This window comes from Haliotis rubra, unplaced genomic scaffold (assembly GCF_003918875.1).
Source record: "Haliotis rubra isolate DU_JTF1 unplaced genomic scaffold, ASM391887v1 Scf1161, whole genome shotgun sequence".
NCBI lineage: Eukaryota > Metazoa > Mollusca > Gastropoda > Lepetellida > Haliotidae > Haliotis > Haliotis rubra.
Genome location: NW_025765072.1, coordinates 125,922 through 143,036, shown reverse-complemented (window position 1 = coordinate 143,036; position 17,115 = coordinate 125,922). Strand labels below are relative to the sequence as shown.

At 39.1% G+C, this 17,115-nt stretch overlaps 1 protein-coding gene across 1 annotated transcript; it reads left to right on the top strand.

Annotated features, from left to right (window-relative positions):
* Positions 1-518: 518 nt before the first annotated feature.
* Positions 519-9,794, top strand: LOC124256395 (UDP-N-acetylglucosamine transferase subunit ALG13 homolog). Its single transcript, XM_046690403.1, has 4 exons — positions 519-634; positions 5,014-5,176; positions 6,769-6,907; positions 9,658-9,794. Exons 1-4 carry the CDS (start codon positions 551-553, stop codon positions 9,767-9,769), a joined length of 498 nt encoding a protein of 165 aa, XP_046546359.1. The 5' UTR covers positions 519-550; the 3' UTR covers positions 9,770-9,794.
* Positions 9,795-17,115: the final 7,321 nt, after the last annotated feature.

Below are 17,115 nucleotides of genomic sequence, written 5' to 3'. Positions count from 1 at the left end.
CAAACACAAACATTACCCACAGATGACACAAGTTACAATTAAAGATGGGAAATAAGACTTACTTCAGACAAAATATTTTATGTTGTTTTCTTCTGTTCTTTCGATAAACTGACAGCCATCTTTGCAACGCATGGAATATAGCGAACGATGCTCATTGGTCAATTTTCAATAACACTTTTATCAAGCAAACTATTTTAGGGTTAATGGATAATGATTTGTGATTTATATTCGTTGTAAATCAATGGTCAGTAGTTATACTAGCAATAATTTCAGTTGCATAGATAAAAACATCAGTTCCGCATTTACACAAAAATTCCATATGATATACAACTTATTATAATAAAAAGATTGAAATCTACTCACTGCATTGTGTTTGTTTTGGGCTCATATAAAAAAATCATTATTTATTGGTGATATATGTTTAATATCTACAAATATGTTTTTAAGCTATTCTAATGATATATTCTATTACAAATTCACCTTTCGTGCAAGTATAACAGAAGGAGTTTTATTTCTCATAGTATCTCCGCGTGTGCTCCTGTTGGCAAACATGTCGAAAACAGTGTTCGTTACAGTGGGAACAACGACCTTTTACACACTCACAAAGACGACGTCATCGAAGCACCTTTGCAAGGTTGATGCTAGTTCATAATACCTAAACGAGGCATTGTGTGTCGATGTGCAATCCCTGATTCATTATGTTTGCCAACTCGTAAACATTCACTAGTTTATTGAAAGTTCTGGGTTGGCAGATGTACCGGCACAGCTATTTAGTTGCCGTTTTAAGTGTAATTCCGGAGGAAATCGGGTTTCGTGGTAACACTGAATTGCCAACATGACTCAGTTACTAACCTGGCTTACCACTGACTAACTATATATAAGTCTGCAGCTGATATTCGACAAGCTGTGTCAAAGTGACAGTCATCTTTGAATGGAAACATATGCGACCCTTCTTGTCCTAATTTATGTGCTGTAAAACCAAAGTCTTGAAAAGCATAGTGAGACCGGAGAACCCGGTTCAACATCAACAAAACTGTAGAAGATAATAGACACCCCCGATACACAAACCCCAATGCACAAGCCCCCAGTAACAAACCCAATCACTCTTTAACCCCCACACACACACACACACACACACACACATGCACACCCTCTGTTAAAGGGGCACTGATCCAGAGCGATTCTTGTTTAGCACCAACAATCTTCATCACGATGTCCAGCTGCCAGGTGGTCCCTCAACCGTGACGGACAGACTGGGCAACTGCCCACCTTGGCAGAATTTCAGATTGCAGATGTTCTGACAACTAATCCAATTTGATAATATTTCTGTGGTATTTACCTCGATATGTAATCATGTAACAACGTCATTTTTTTACCTAGGATAATGAAACATATTTGATTCTTTTAATATGTATGTCATATTGACATTGCTAGAAAAATCTAAAATTTTATGTAGGTAAATAGGTATGTACAGTTTTAAACTTTAGTACACAGCAAATGCTTATACATGTATGTATATTTTATGTAACAATGAAGTTCATATCCTCGAAACAGTGTTGACCCCACAGTTTCTAGGGAATAAAAATTGCATGTGATACAGCAATTACTATACTCCCATGCTGTAACCCATGTTTGGTGGTATAAACCTATGCCTGTTTATTTTTCATCATTCACTAGATGGTCAATTAATGAATTTATAACAGGTATAATTAGTGGTAACACCACTCAGATTACCCGACAATGGTTCCCATTTACCCCATTTTCCCAAGGTAATAGCCTGATATTGCTATAGTCTAATTTTGATAGTTGTATTTTGTTTTTATACATTCAACAAAATCATTCCACTACATTTTTTTTGCAGTGAAGTTCTTCGATGCGAGACAGACAACATGCACTAGGTCACAATTAGGGTGTGTCTGACATATGATTCACTAAGTACTAAGTACTAAGATAAGTACTAAGAAAACAGATCATGTACTTTATTATGAAGTTCCAAATTGCATAAAAATATAATAATAATATTAAATTAATTATGCTAGGATTATAAGGCAAAAATACAAAACATACAATGACTTTGTTTTCTTTCAGTCCTAACATTTTTTACCACTGGCAGATAAAGTTAAACTTCAAAATGGTTTTCATTTGTTGCCATGATACTGAAGATGGAAATATTAATGGGTACAAAAGATGACTACATGTTCCAATTAATTTGAAGGCGAAACTTGATTTCAACCTTGTTGATCATTGTAAGGATACACTCTTATACCACCAATTGCACTTGCGGGTGGCGCAGCAGAGATTACTACCTGTCACGAAATTATGTGATATCATCCGGGTGGTATCAGGAAAAAAACAATAACAAAAATCAAAACCAGTCCACGGAAATTGCTCTGCATCAGTGCCCCTTTAATACTCTATTGGCATATATTTGAATCAACAGAATTTAAGGTTTGTTAACACTGGTTGTGTGGGTGATGTCATAGAATGTGACGCCGGAGACTCTGTAGGTAGAGAGTGACATGCAAAGATTAAAACTGGCTTAACAACACCAACACTTTGGTTGTATTTATTTCAGCAAAAGGTAGGCCTGCAGCAAGGCCGGAAAACTCCCAAACAATGATTCACGCTTTGTAGGGCGTCTATCCTACACTATCCGCAATACACAACTCCCAAGATTGTATAACCAGGATATTTAGAGTTGAAAACATTATACAGTAGAACATGGATATAGCGAACACGGATATAAGCGCATAAACGGATATAGCGAACAAATTTAAAAGTCCCATCCAACAGTCCTTTATAATATCATTAAAATTATACAGCGAATAATTGAACTTCGTGAGTAGCGAATTAACGGCTATAGCGAACTGATTTACTACCCCCAAGACCCAATTAAGGACGTGATTAGCGAAACTCACTCAGTGTCAGCTCAGCCACTTAGCGGTACAGTATACATCAATCTTGTTGGTGGTGAATCAACATTGATTGATGGTCATTAATTAATTAACAAAACAAACATATCGTGTTTAACCCATTCAACAACCTTGCATTTTCATTAAAAATAAAATAAATTTATTTAAGTTGTAGTTGTATTATTTCAATTTTATTATAAAAATAAACTTCATATTTATCAACATATAGGTAATGTCTGTGAATGTCCTCATCTCTACAATCAAGATGGCGGTCAAATGTGAATAGCGAACAACGGATATAGCGAACTAAATTTCTTGTCCCTTGGAGTTATAGAAGGAAAATTTGTGTGAATGTACTGGGAAAGTGCACTGACCAAGCTAACCAAACTCTTATAGATTCGCTTTTCTTGGGGAATAACAATTTCTCTGAATTGGCATAAATGAGGGCGAAAGGTTCAAACTGGTGTTTCTACACAATTGGGTGGATGGACATTTGGGATACAATACATCCCCCCACCCCTCATACTCTAGCCGACCGCCTCCGTGGTGTAGTGGTTAGAGCGTCCGCCCGGAGAGCGGAAGGTCGCGGATTCGATCCCCGACCGCGTCATACCAAAAGACGTTAAAATACTTGTTGGTCCCTGCCTGGCTCTCGGCATTAATGGGTACAACAAGGACTGGTCGGCTCGGAGTCAGTATAATGTGTCTGAGTGGGGTATCCATGCTTCACTGCGTCATGGTATCTCAGTGGGCTAGCACTATAAAACCAGCTCAAGTCTGGGTTAGTACAAGCAGCCGCACATACACACACACATGCACGCATGCACGTCGTCATATGAGCGAAATATTCTCGAGCACGACGTTAAATCAAATTTCACCTCTCCTCATACTCTAGCCCCAAAACAGAGCGCCTCTGCCTATTTTTGTTATGGTTAATAGTGTTAATTGGGAGCTAAACATACTGAATTGTCAGTGTAAAAGTTACTTGCTGTTAAAAGCTGCTCAAGTGAATTTGGAACGGAACCAATTGTGTGAAGTGGTTCGTATAAAGGAAACATTGATAATAGATTAAATATAGAATACATCAAGGAAGTTTTACATTTTAAGATATGACTGAGTGATTATTGGATTGCTTGACTCTGAGTCACATTGTGTCTGAGTGAGGTATCCATGTTTAGCTGCTGCATGGCACCTCGTTGTGTTACGACATTACTCTGACTTGGACATTCAAACGGACACATGTACATGCACATCGCTGTGTAAGTTCAAAAGAATTGAATCCTACCTCTAGTTCTCACTCTAAGTTCCATATAATTCCTAAACCTGTAGGGGCAGTGGGGTAGCCTAGTATTTAAGGTGTTTGCTTGTCATGCTGAAAACCGGGTTCTATTCTGCACATGTGTATAATGTGTGAACTGTTGCTTAAAATGGCATAAAACTAAACTCACTCACTCACCCAAACCTCTATTAGATATTCTGCGGCACTCTATGAACCATATCTCTGTCCCTGATCAGCATATACAAGTTGTAGTTTTTATTCATCTGACAGGCACTGGTTGCTCTTTTCAAAGGGGTCACTTTTTAGAGTTATGTCCCTTGGATGCAGCAGAAAGCTAAGATTGTGTGTTTAAACCCCAGTTCTCCCTGATTATCTTTCAGATTCAAGTAGTAGTCATTTAATCATCTGAGGGCCATGATTCGCTGTACAGAGTTGTGTCCCTTGGATGCAGCAGAAACCTATGATTGTGGGTTTGAATCCCAGTTCATCCTTATTATGTTTCTATGGTTGTCACTCACTAGTGTCAGTGCATTAAAGTTGTGTACATCTTGCCCTTTCCTATAACATCAAGCGAGGTGGTGAGGTAGCCCAGTGGTTAAAGCGCTCGCCTGTCACGCTAAAGGTTCAATTTCCCACAAGAGTACAATGTGTGAAGCCCATTTCTGGTGTTTCCCACCCTGATATTGCTGGAATATTGCTTAAAGTGGAGTAAAACCCAACTCATTTATTCCAACAGCAAGCTGACACTCTGCAATGAAACTGGAATACTTTTCAGAGAAGCATGAACCTAACTTGCTCTCTCATTCACTCATCTATTTTCAGGTATTTAAGACTCTCGGCTACAACAAGCTGACAATGCAGACTGGCAAAATAGACTTTGATATTGAAGACAGTGACGTGGATGATTTTACTCTTGAACATTTTGAGTACAAAGACTCCATTGCTGATGACATTAAAGGAGCATCTCTTGTCATCAGTCATGCAGGTGAGGGTTATATTTATGACACAGCACCATTCTTTTCTTTAACTCAAGGTAACTGGAAGTGTGTATGGAACCTACCAATTGGATTGGTGTAGAAGATGTGTTTATTTTACAAACATATTTCAACAGGAGTTTGGTGTGTGTTTATTCTATAGATACCGTGTGTGTGTGTGTTTTATTCTACAGGTACAGAGGGTGATTGTATTCTGTAAACACAAAATATGTGTCTCATTTAGAGATGAGAGGGTACATTTATTCAACAAATACAGGGTATGAGTGTCAGGGGCGGATACAGCTTTTTGAGAAGGGGATGGGGGTGCACAGTTCATTTTCAACCATTTTCATTGAGAGTTTCAATGGTCATTTAGTAAACTATGATGTGTGTGTTTATTCTACTGATGTGTGTGTTTATTTTACAGGTCCAGGGTGTGTGTTTAGTCTACTGATTAGTGTGTTTATTCTACAGATCCTGGGTGTGTGTTTATTCTACAGGTCCAGGGTGTGTGTTTATTCTACAGGTCCAGGGTGTGTGTTTATTCTACAGGTCCAGGGTATGTGTTTATTCCACAGGTCCAGGGTGACATTATTTATGTTTGATGGGCAGGTGCAGGGAGCGTCCTGGACGCTGACATTATATGTTTGATGGGCAGGTGCAGGGAGTGTCCTGGACGCTGACATTATATGTTTGCTGGGCAGGTGTGGGGAGTGTGCTGGACGCTGACATTGTATGTTTGATGGGCAGGTGCAGGGAGTGTGCTGGACGCTGACATTATATGTTTGCTGGGCAGGTGTGGGGAGTGTGCAGGTGGGCGTGGACGCTGACATTATATGTTTGATGGGCAGGTGCAGGGAGTGATGGGCAGGTGGGAAGTGTGCTGCGCTGACATTATATGTTTGCTGGGCAGGTGGGAGCGTGCTGGGCGCTGACATTATATGTTTGATGGGCAGATGTGGTTAGCTGGGCGATGTGGGGAGTTGGACGCCGACATTATAAGCTGGGCGTGCACATTATATGTTTGATGTGGCAGGTGCTGGGGACATTATATGTTTGATAGGCAGGTGTGGGAGCCCTGGGCGCTGACATTAGTGCTGGGCGCCTGACATTATATGTTTGATGGGCAGGTGTGGGGAGTGTGCTGGGCGCTGACATTATATGATGGGCAGGTGCAGGGAGTGTGCTGGACGCTGACATTATATGTTTGATGGGCAGGTGTGGGGAGCGTCCTGGACGTGTTTGACGCTGACATTATATGTTTGATGGGCAGATGTGGTTAGTGTGCTGGACGCTGACATTAAATGTTTGATGGGCAGGTGCAGGGAGTGTCCTGGACGCTGACATTATAAGTTTGCTGGGCAGTGCGGGGAGCGTGCTGGACGCTGACATTATATGTTTGTTGGGCAGATGTGGTTAGTGTGCTGGACGCTGACATTATATGTTTGATAGGCAGGTGTGGGGAGCGTCCTGGACGCTGACATTATAAGTTTGATGGGCAGGTGCAGGGAGTGTGCTGGACGCTGACATTATATGTTTGATGGGCAGGAGCGGGGAGTTTGCTGGACGTCTCTGGGGCTGACATTATATGTTTGATGGGCAGGTGCGGGGAGTGTGCTGGACGTCCTAGGGGCCGGGAAGCCTCTGCTTGTAGTCATCAATGAAGAGTTGCAGGGAAACCACCAGATTGAACTAGCACATCAGCTGGCCGTGGATGGGCACCTATACTACTGCACCTGCAGGTACGTTATCTGTATGAAATAGGTGGGATGTTTGTATGAACAGAAGTGTTACAATGCAGCAAGGCTGTGATACAATACATACCCAAATGATATGGTTGTGATATGATTCGTACACCAATATAGTACAGAGCTCAAGATAAGCTGCGTATTGCATATAATACACTACAGATAGGTTGAAATACGCAAGACAAATAAATGCCAGCGTATGGAAAAACACTTGATATTTACGTTACACCATGTCAAAATAACAATGCGTATTTACCAATTACATCAAAATCATGTTGCATATCATATCAATTCAAGCCAATCGAAATAAACTGAAATGTTTTTCAAGCTCCAAATATTCTCAATTAAACGAATCTTGAATAACTCTAAAGGCAATTATGATGCGCAACGCAGATAGAATACCAGTCATTGTTTGTTAACCCTTCACTGATTGGCCCATTTATAAATAGCAACCAATCAATTAGCTGTTTTCTTTCTACATGTCCTGTAAACAAATCGATAATGGCAAACAAGCGTGGTCAAAAGCTTCCACAGGCTCAAAGTAAGATATCTAGTTTTTTTACACAACAAACAGAAAACAACTTCATTAGAGGACTGCCAGATGAATTAATAGTCAAGTGCTGGGTTTCACAATCAGAATCAATTGCTGGTGATATCTTAAATGAACATTAGCTATTCACGGCGTGGAAGTGAAACAACATGATGGGAACAAGGTTTTGAAAACAAGGTTGCTACGCAGAAAAGATGATATCCATGGTTAATTTTGTATCAAAGAGACAGTCTTATGAGGTTATTTCGTAGTGTGTGTCATGACAAATCTCAAACTGACAACTGTACAAGCGAGTCCGGTAGTTCCGCGCGTCCGGTAAATTTGCACAGCTGCAATAGTGTACTTCCATATCGAAGGTAAACGTCGTCTGCTACCACATTTACTCTTAGGGACTGGCTTTTAATGTTAAAGTAAGTAAATAAGCATAACGTGTTAATTAAAATGTTATAAACGAGAAAAATAATTATAAACGAGACTGAATTACGAAAAACATCAATGTAAATACCTGCCACGCCTACGCACATATCGCTGACAAGTTCATGGTGACCTGATGAATATTCATACAAGTACCTGACACCTCCATGGCAAAATGTCGATGCTCACGGAAGTAAATTCACAGAACCATTTATAAACTTTTGCAGTCAATAAAGTATGTATTAGCATCGCTGATTCACGTAATAAATGACAAAAAGTTTTCGCTTTTGCCGGATGATATGCGCCGCAGTTGCTGTGCAGATTTACCAGACAGCAAGCGATGTCGTCAGAACGCCAGTAAAGTCAACCGTATGGCATAATGCAACTTTAGAATCTTATAGTCGTCAATAAAACCACAAAAAATAAGAGACGTTAGTTGCCTTCTTGATCGATGTGCTTAGGTGCGCGGAACTACCGGACGGCATTGGCGAGTGTTTGGCAAGTGTACAAGGTTTGTCACAATCTTCGTCAATGTTTGCTGTGAATGTGCCAGCTATGGCAGATTTATATCATGAACTCAGTGCTGTAAGTCGTGTAAATGTTAATCTTGTACCGGGTAATCAAACAAAAGTTTTAAAAAAACTAACTGTTAGAGTGAAAACTTGGCTGTTTTATCATCTAATAGCGATCTTGGTATCTTCTTTGACACCAAAACGGATGTAGACTAAGGCGCATATTATTTCTTACAGCACAAGTGGATAAAGCTATATTAGCTATGAGCTATAACTTAGCATTATTAGTTATTCATCTTTAACCTGGAGGGTTTTGTTTATCTCTATTATGGGATAAAACAAGTCACACAGAGTCTATTAAACTTGTTATTTGAAATGATACCCGCATTTTAAAAATATGGTTGGTATCAAAAAGTATGGTTACCCACTTGAAATTGGAAATACCTGCTTATCTGGAGCTCTAATAGTATTTTTGTTTTCATTTTTGTCCTCTCCCTTTTTATCACCTGCAACGCGTTTGAGGGGGTATTAAAATGGGCTCAGTCCGTCCGTTTGTCCATACACATGTGTCTTTTCCAGAGCAGAACTTTAAAACCATTCAGTATTTCTTTACCAAACTTGGCACATAGATTGGTCTGGTGGTGTACTGGTGCCTTTTGGTACTTATGGATTTCTGAATAAAATATTTTTTGCATTTCCATGGCAACAAGTTTGACTTCGACTGAATTTCGTGGTAGTGCTCCTTTCTGGAGCAGAACTTAAAAACCTTTCAGTACTCTCCTTCCACTTTGCTATATATACACGCCAAACATTTGACATAATCATAATTAATAGACATATTCATAAGGTGTGTTTTGCCATTGCGGGGGATATTTATGACTGTGTCTCGTTGGTATTTCTCAGAAGATGCTTTCAAAATTACAAAATGTCCAAAATGCAGCCTCCCGAATCATAAGCAGAACTCCTAAGCACTCCCACATAACCATATTTATAAAACGAGTGAATGGTATGGTATCTAACGAGTAACCTTTGATCATTGAGGTATTTGTATGCAAAACACAATTTAAGTTGATTCTTGATTTAACAGGAAGCCAGTGCAGGTTTTTCACGACGGCATCGTTTAGTATTCTCGACAAAATCACCAGTTCATTCATTTGTTTATTATGTCACTCATATTTGTACATATGCAGCTCAAAATTACAGATTTATTAAGATGTTTTAATGTTACATTTGCTTGAACCTCTGCATGACCCTGTCTCTACTTTCAGTTCATTGTGTGAGAAACTACAATCCTGTGACTTCACCAAGTTGAAACCACTGCCCTCTGGGAAACCTGAAAAATTTGCATCATTTCTGGATTCAGCTTTGGGATTTTCATGACAAAACTAAAACAGTTATGTTTTCATCTCTGAGTTGTTGTGTTTATCTTCTTGAGGTAGCAGTACAGGGTTTACTGTAGGGCTGGGTCGGGGTCCACATTTTCTACCCAGGAACCCAACCCCTATTACCCTACCCTACTATACCCTATTGAGTTTTTCAATATCTTAACCATGTATTTTATTCAAAACTGTAAATTATGTCCAAATCTTCAAAGACAATACAACCTTTTAACCGTAAAAGAATAACACATTACATTGTTTAATCTATTAGTCACATAATCATAACAGGTTTAGGTATTGAGACGGGTACTTGGGTCCAACTCATTACCCACTCGTCCTGGTTATCCGGGTTACCCATCTCAGCCCTAGTTTACTGGATGTAAGAGTCCCCTGTGTGGAATGTGTGAGGCCTCTCCAGGGGTGGAAATAACCCATTGCCAGACGTCCGAGTCCAGTGTTTTTTTCTGTCGGGCAAGCAAATTTGTATATCACACTGTACCGGTGTCCAGTTGACTTTCCAAAGTTAATTATGTTGTTTATTTAAAAAAATCAGCAAGAAAACGGTCGGTATAGTGGAAAAATTATCAGGGCAAGTGACTTTACATGTGCCACTGTACTGGAGTACACTATCAATTTTAAAGGTATTTCCACCCCTGCTCTCTATTGTAGGAGTCTGGGTAGGAGCTGGCCACCTGCACACATGCTGATCATTAGGTAGCTTTAGAGAATGTGTGGTCACACTCCTTGAGACCAGTGAAGATCCGGGTTAGAATTGGTCTTCAGCAACCCATGCTTGTAAGAGGTGACTAACGGGATCGGGTGGTCAGGCTCGCTGACTTGGTTGACATATATCATGGGGCCCAAACTGCATAGAAAGATGTTTATTTTGTTGATCACTTGATTGGCTGGTCCAGATTTTTTATTGTTTACAGACCGCTGTCATATAGCTTTAATATTGCTGAGTGTCCCGTTAAACAACAAACAATGAAACCTATGACAGAAATTGAACAACGCACAAATAAACAAACTGGCCATACATGAAACTGCTGTAGTGATCTTAAGTGTTATTGATGTTGAGGGATCCGGGTTAGAATATTGATCTTGAGTAACCCATGCTTGTCGGAAGAGGCGACTAACGGGATCGGGTGGTCAGACTCGCTGACTTGGTTGACATGTATACGTCATCAGTTCCCAATTTGCGCAGATCGATGCTCATGCTGTTGATCACTGGATTGTCTGTTCCAGACTCGATTATTTACAGACCGGTGCTATATAGCTGGAATATTGCTGTGTGTGGTGTAAAACTAAACTCACTCACTTAATTCTGAATAATTTTGATTTAGCTACAAAAGGCTCAATGACATAGAGATGGCATCCTTTTAATTCATTGGAAAGGTCGAGTATATTGATCAAGTCTTGCCTTGCTGAGGAAGAACCTGACCGAACTGCTCGTAAGAATCACTGAAAATGACCGCTGATACAGATCTTAAAAAATGAATCCAACGCAAAGCAGGAGAGATTGATCGTGTGTATTTTCATCCATAAACCTTACCTCAATGAAAATACCAAATATGTAAAACAATGTTGTTACATTACATCAGTAACAGCAGTAGGTTACCTGCTTTTGACCAGGATTTGTCACATTAGGTTTATGGAATTATCTCCCTTTGATTATGGTCTTCAAAGGCATATTTTTTTTTATACCTGTCTTATTTAACGTTAGAGGTTTAAAGTTATCGCGCCTAGCGAGCGGCTCCGGCCATGCTTTTATGGGCAGTAAAAAGGAAAATTAGGAAATAATAGGTCATCCGATTGCAGCGGAACATACAGGACAACTAAGGTGTAAGTACTCTTTATTTCTTATGTCTAGAGTATTGTTATTGTACATTTATGTACCTATTAGGGTAATTATAGGGTAAATTAAAGTGATTTCATCTATCGGTAAAATGGCACAGGTTTTGGTCACACGCTTTATCTACATATAGGCTCAATTGCATTATAATTTGCGTACATTTAATATAAATTTGTTGATATTCACTCTGTAAAGTGTATCTGTCAGGAAAGATACATGTAGTTAATTTGTGTGTATGTTTTACCCAGGCTACAATGGAGATAAATTTGATGTAAAGGAACATTTTGAATTTCGTCAATTTATGTTATTGTAAAAGGAGGTTTGTAATTAGGATATATTTCACCTTTCAACCTGTATCAATTACTGAAGTCTTATTTTGTATATTATCCCATCTGCTTCATGTTATAAGGTACAATTACTTTGAAATAGGATATAGGGTTTTATAGGATCTATGATATGCGACATAGGACATAGGATTTATGGAACTCCATTGGAATTTAGGCTTTTGTTTTGTTTACAGCTGTTTACTATATAAATAATCAGTGTAATTTCAATCTGAGGACTGGAATAAATAACGACACTGACAAGCAGTTTGCGTTGGATTCATTCTACCAGAGCGCAGACAGCACACATGTTAATGTACGTATGATGGGGTTATAGCTAAAACGGAACCACAGCAGAACGGCACCAAAATCGTTTGGCGAAAACGGCACCGTATTGGCGAAAACGGCTACTGATTTCTGAGCTAAAACGGCACCATATACAAAACACAGTATGATGTTGACTTTTATGTTTTAGTTCGTTTAATTATAACATTAGATTCAACATATAAAAAACACAGTATGACGTTGACTTATGGTTTTTATTTCATTTCAACATTAGCAAGATTATAACGCGATACAGCTGGAATATTGCTAAAAGCGGCGTAAAATCATAACTCACTCAATCACCCATTACATTAAAATAACAAGATTATAATAAAGACGATAACAAACCGTCAACATAACACATGTTCACACGTCCATATTTGGTCGGATGCTTATTTGGCCGAATGTCTTCATGAATTGCACTAAAAGATTTGTAGCCGTTTTCGCCAAGTCGAGGTTCCGTTATGTCCAAATGGTGCCGTTTTCGCCTGGTGCCGTTTTGCTGTGGTTCCGTTTTAGCCTGCACCCGTATGATATCACTATCGGAAGCGACTTTCACAAAATAGCGTGTTCACCTACACAAGTACACATGATATTTGTAAGGAAACTTTCGTTGTTTCAAGTAACGTATGTGCATTATAAATGTGTCATGTAAGTAGTCCGAAACATTCTTAATATCTGTCTGTTATTTTCTTTTGTACACAGGGGCGTGTCACGCTTAGACTTTCATGTCAGTGAACGCTATGTATCTTAGCTAGGCAACAGCTGGATTAAAACAGTAGACTGGGCATCGAGACACAAGAACCACACCTGTACTTGCACCACGTGAAATTTGTCTAACAACGTCATTCGTTTATAGCTTTGGCACCAATGACGTCATTTCCAAGGGACATAAGCCATGGTGTATTTATTGTGGACATAGAACTCTCGGTTCATGTGGAAAATTTGAATCGATATAACGCAAAAAACAAATTGGTTACTTCTGATATCTGTACTGTTATTTTGGCTATATGGCTATAAAACTACTTGACTAAGACTTTTTATGAAAATGCGCAAGACGAAAAGGTTAATTTTCGTGTAAACTTCCCCTTTAAAGGCCGAGGTTCAAACCTATACACAGATGCAAAGCAATGTAGTATTCAAGTTTCTAAGATGTCTAGCGGTTAGAACAATCGAAAAAACCCAACATTATCAGACATTTAAGGTATAGTTTTTTTGATGACGTAACAATTGAATGACGTTATCCCGTCACTGCGCCATTCTAGTGTGCCCCCTCGTAATCGAACCATTTTACATTACGTCACAATGTAAGCGACGTCACGATGCATGTCAGTTGTCATCGCCTCGTACAGCCTCCTACAGTAAACTACTGCGTTGCATCCCGTTTCTTGGTTTGCAGTTGCTTCACTCACCTAACATCACTGGTGGAAACATTACGTTTATGTTTTCTGACGTTTAAAATGTCTCAATTCGACTCACAAGTTTTCAGCGACACGGTAACGTTCGCAATGTTTACATTCCCACAATGCAATCGTGGAATGTCGCTTGACTACTCAGCTTCGTCTGGATACATGTACCTATCTAAACATACGTTGGTAGTAGAAATGCGACGTTCACATGGTTTACGTTAATCACAGATGTAATTAAAATAATTTAGAGAAGATATTTAATCCGAACGTAAACCGTCATCAAACTGTTTATCATTTGTTTTTCTGATAACGTTCGTCTTAACGTAAGGGGAAGACGCATCAATAGAACAGCGCGTCAGTTAGCCCTGTGCGAGGATTCCGACACCGTCACCGACACCGTCTTTGGTTTTCTGCCTTAAATTAATCGTAATTATCCTTAGAACGTATTAAATTTGGCATCTTAGAAAGAAATACAGTTCGTTTCTACCACCATGTATAGTGTAATAAAACACACTTCTTTGTAATTAGTTTGATGGTTCGCCCTGAACTATTATAGTTGCGCACGAGGACGTCCGCCCGTGCTTTAACGTCATAATAGTTCAGGGCGAAAGTGTTTTATTACACTATACATGGTGGTAGAGCGAACTGTATTTAAGAAATAAAGTTCGCTCTACCCCAATGTGTTTTGTAATAAAGTATAGTTTTGCCCTGAACTATTATATTAAAGCGCACGAGGACGGTAGTCCAGCTACCCCAATGTGTTTTGTAATAAGGTATGGTTTTTGCCCTGAACTATTATAATTAAAGCACGAGGACGGTAGTCCGAGTGCTTTGATATTATAATAGTTCAGGGCAAAACTATACTGTATTAAAAACACATTGGGGTAGAGGCGAACTTTACATCTTTTCTAAGATGCTAAATTTAATACTTTCTAAGGATAATTACGATTAATTTAAGGCAGAAAACAAATGACGGTTGTCGGTGACCTAAATTAAGAATCCTCGCACAGGGCTAACTGGTGCGCTGTTCTATTGATGTGTCTGCCCCCTACGTTAAGACGAACGTTACCAGAAAAAAACAAATGATAACAGTTTGATGACGGTTTACGTTCGGATTAAATATCTTCTCTGAATTATTTTAATTACATCTGTCATTAACGTAAACCATATTGGGCAATATGAACGTTGCATTTCTACTATCAGCGTAAGTTTAGATCAGTACATCCAGAGGAAGTTGAGTAGTCAAGCGACATTCCACGATTGCATTGTGGGAATGTAAACATTGCGAACGTTACCGTGTCGCTGAAAACTTGTGAGTCGAATTGACACATTTTAACCGTCGTAAAACATAAACGTAATGTTTCCACCAGTGATGTTAGCTGCGTGAAGCAACTGCAAACCAAGAAACGGGATGCAACGGAGTAGTTTACTGTAGGAGGCCGTACGAGGCGATGACAACTGACATGCATCGTGACGTCACTTACATTGTGACGTAATGTAAAATAATTCGATTACGAGGGGGCACACTAGAATGGCGCAGTGACGGGATAACGTCATTCAATTGTTACGTCATCAAAAAACTATACCTTTATTGTCTCATAATGTATTTTTTTCGATTGTTCTAACAGCTAGGCATCTTAGAATCTTAATTATCATCTAAAACTGTGTTCCACAGGAGATATTGCTTGTGTGAGATCAGACGATATCTCCTAGGAGATATCGCTTTGACAGTAGATTTTGTACAATGCCCTGACAATGCTATTACGTCATGAACTTGATGACGTCACAATGCTATGACATCACTGCACTGCAAGTTTAATGGCAGTACTGTGTTCAGAGATGTACATTTTTCATTGAAAACTAATGAAGAGTGATTTTTGATGATAAGTAGAATCTCACCCTCGTATCTACTGATATCAAATATATCAACACTCGTTGATAAAAGTAAAAATATCCTCGGCAAGCCTCGGATGTTTGTTACTTTATCAACTCGTGGTGATATATTTGATATCAAAAGACACTCGGGTGAGATTGTCTATACATTCCATGAAATATAACAAAATTGACTTACCGATACAGGCTGATGTTAAGTCATAGTATAAAGAAGTATGTTGTGACGACTCACAGCAAAAAGTATGGATGCAGAGAGTCTACAGAACATACATTTTGAAAATAAATTACTCATTTTTAAATCTATGTTTGAATTTCCCACTGTGTCAGTCAGGTGGCAGAGGAGGTGCGTTTCTATAGAAACAAGCCTTGGAGTGGGGAAATGTTTCATTCAGGGTTTCATATTTCAGGCAGGCTGGGAAAATGCCCCCTTCCCCCACTCCCCTGACACCGTGCTGTGCAGGGCTAGGGTTGTCCACTTAGGGCGTCCGTATTTAATTCTGTGTTTCTCATCGCCTGACTGTTCCAAGATGGGCGGCCGGGCGGGCGAAAATAAAAAAAAGGCAAAAAAAAAGAAAAAAAAAACCATACAATATTCAAATATGAATGTATACTCACGGGAATCACGGTAAATACATTAAAGATTGCCCCTAAATTCCATACCAGTGTGTATGTTCACCTGTAGGGAACTTGGCTACAGTGAGAGTGGAGTCTTTGTGAATTTTTGGCGACAGAAACTTTATGATTTCTGACAGAGTCTTTGTGATTTGTCACAGAGTCTTTGCAATGATATGTGTTATAATAAGATAAAATGGTAATTATAGCTTTAGTTTGTGGTATTATAGACTATAATTTTCCTTATCAACACATAATATCATCTTGCAACTTTATAATTTACTTAAATACAATAGCATAGATATCCTTTTTATCATAATTTGCAATGAAAGTCAGTTTGATGATAACTATGAGTAAACATCAAGATTAACAACCCTCGAAGAACTAAATATTCATAACGAATTATGTCAGTCGCCCAAATGACTGACTGACTGACTGACTTTGGTTTTACGCCGCTTTTAGCAATATTCCAGCAACATCACGGCGGGGACACCAGAAATGGGCTTCACACATTGTACCCATGTGGGGATTCGAACCCGGGTCTTCGGCGTGACGAGCCAACGCTTTAACCACTAGGCTACCCCACCGCCCTGTCGGCCAACTGAACAAGTCATAAGATAGGATGATTTCTTTATTAACTCAAGGGAAATTGTGTGTGCATCATGTACAGTTTTCCAGTCTATGTAACATTTTGCAAGTCACAATATCATTACCTCTCGAAATGGAACCATACAAATAGATACATGTAGTACAAAGTCACATTCACAATGCTTTACTCACCTAATCGGTACAAAAACAATTATTTTCAGACGAATACAATTTAGTCAATGTTCATGATGGTTTTGATGATGATTGTGATCTACACATTGTTGTAGATAATTCACAATTCTAAATAGGCTTCAAAATGTTAAGTGTTGTCTCATGTAACACAATA

Bases quoted from the DNA above. Each gene is read 5' to 3' on its own strand.
- LOC124256395 (XM_046690403.1), top strand. From the start codon at position 551: ATGTCGAAAACAGTGTTCGTTACAGTGGGAACAACGACCTTTTACACA. The intron at 635-5,013 runs GTTGATGCTAGT...ATCTATTTTCAG, and splicing joins CATCGAAGCACCTTTGCAAG to GTATTTAAGACTCTCGGCTA. The intron at 6,908-9,657 runs GTACGTTATCTG...CTCTACTTTCAG, and splicing joins CTATACTACTGCACCTGCAG to TTCATTGTGTGAGAAACTAC.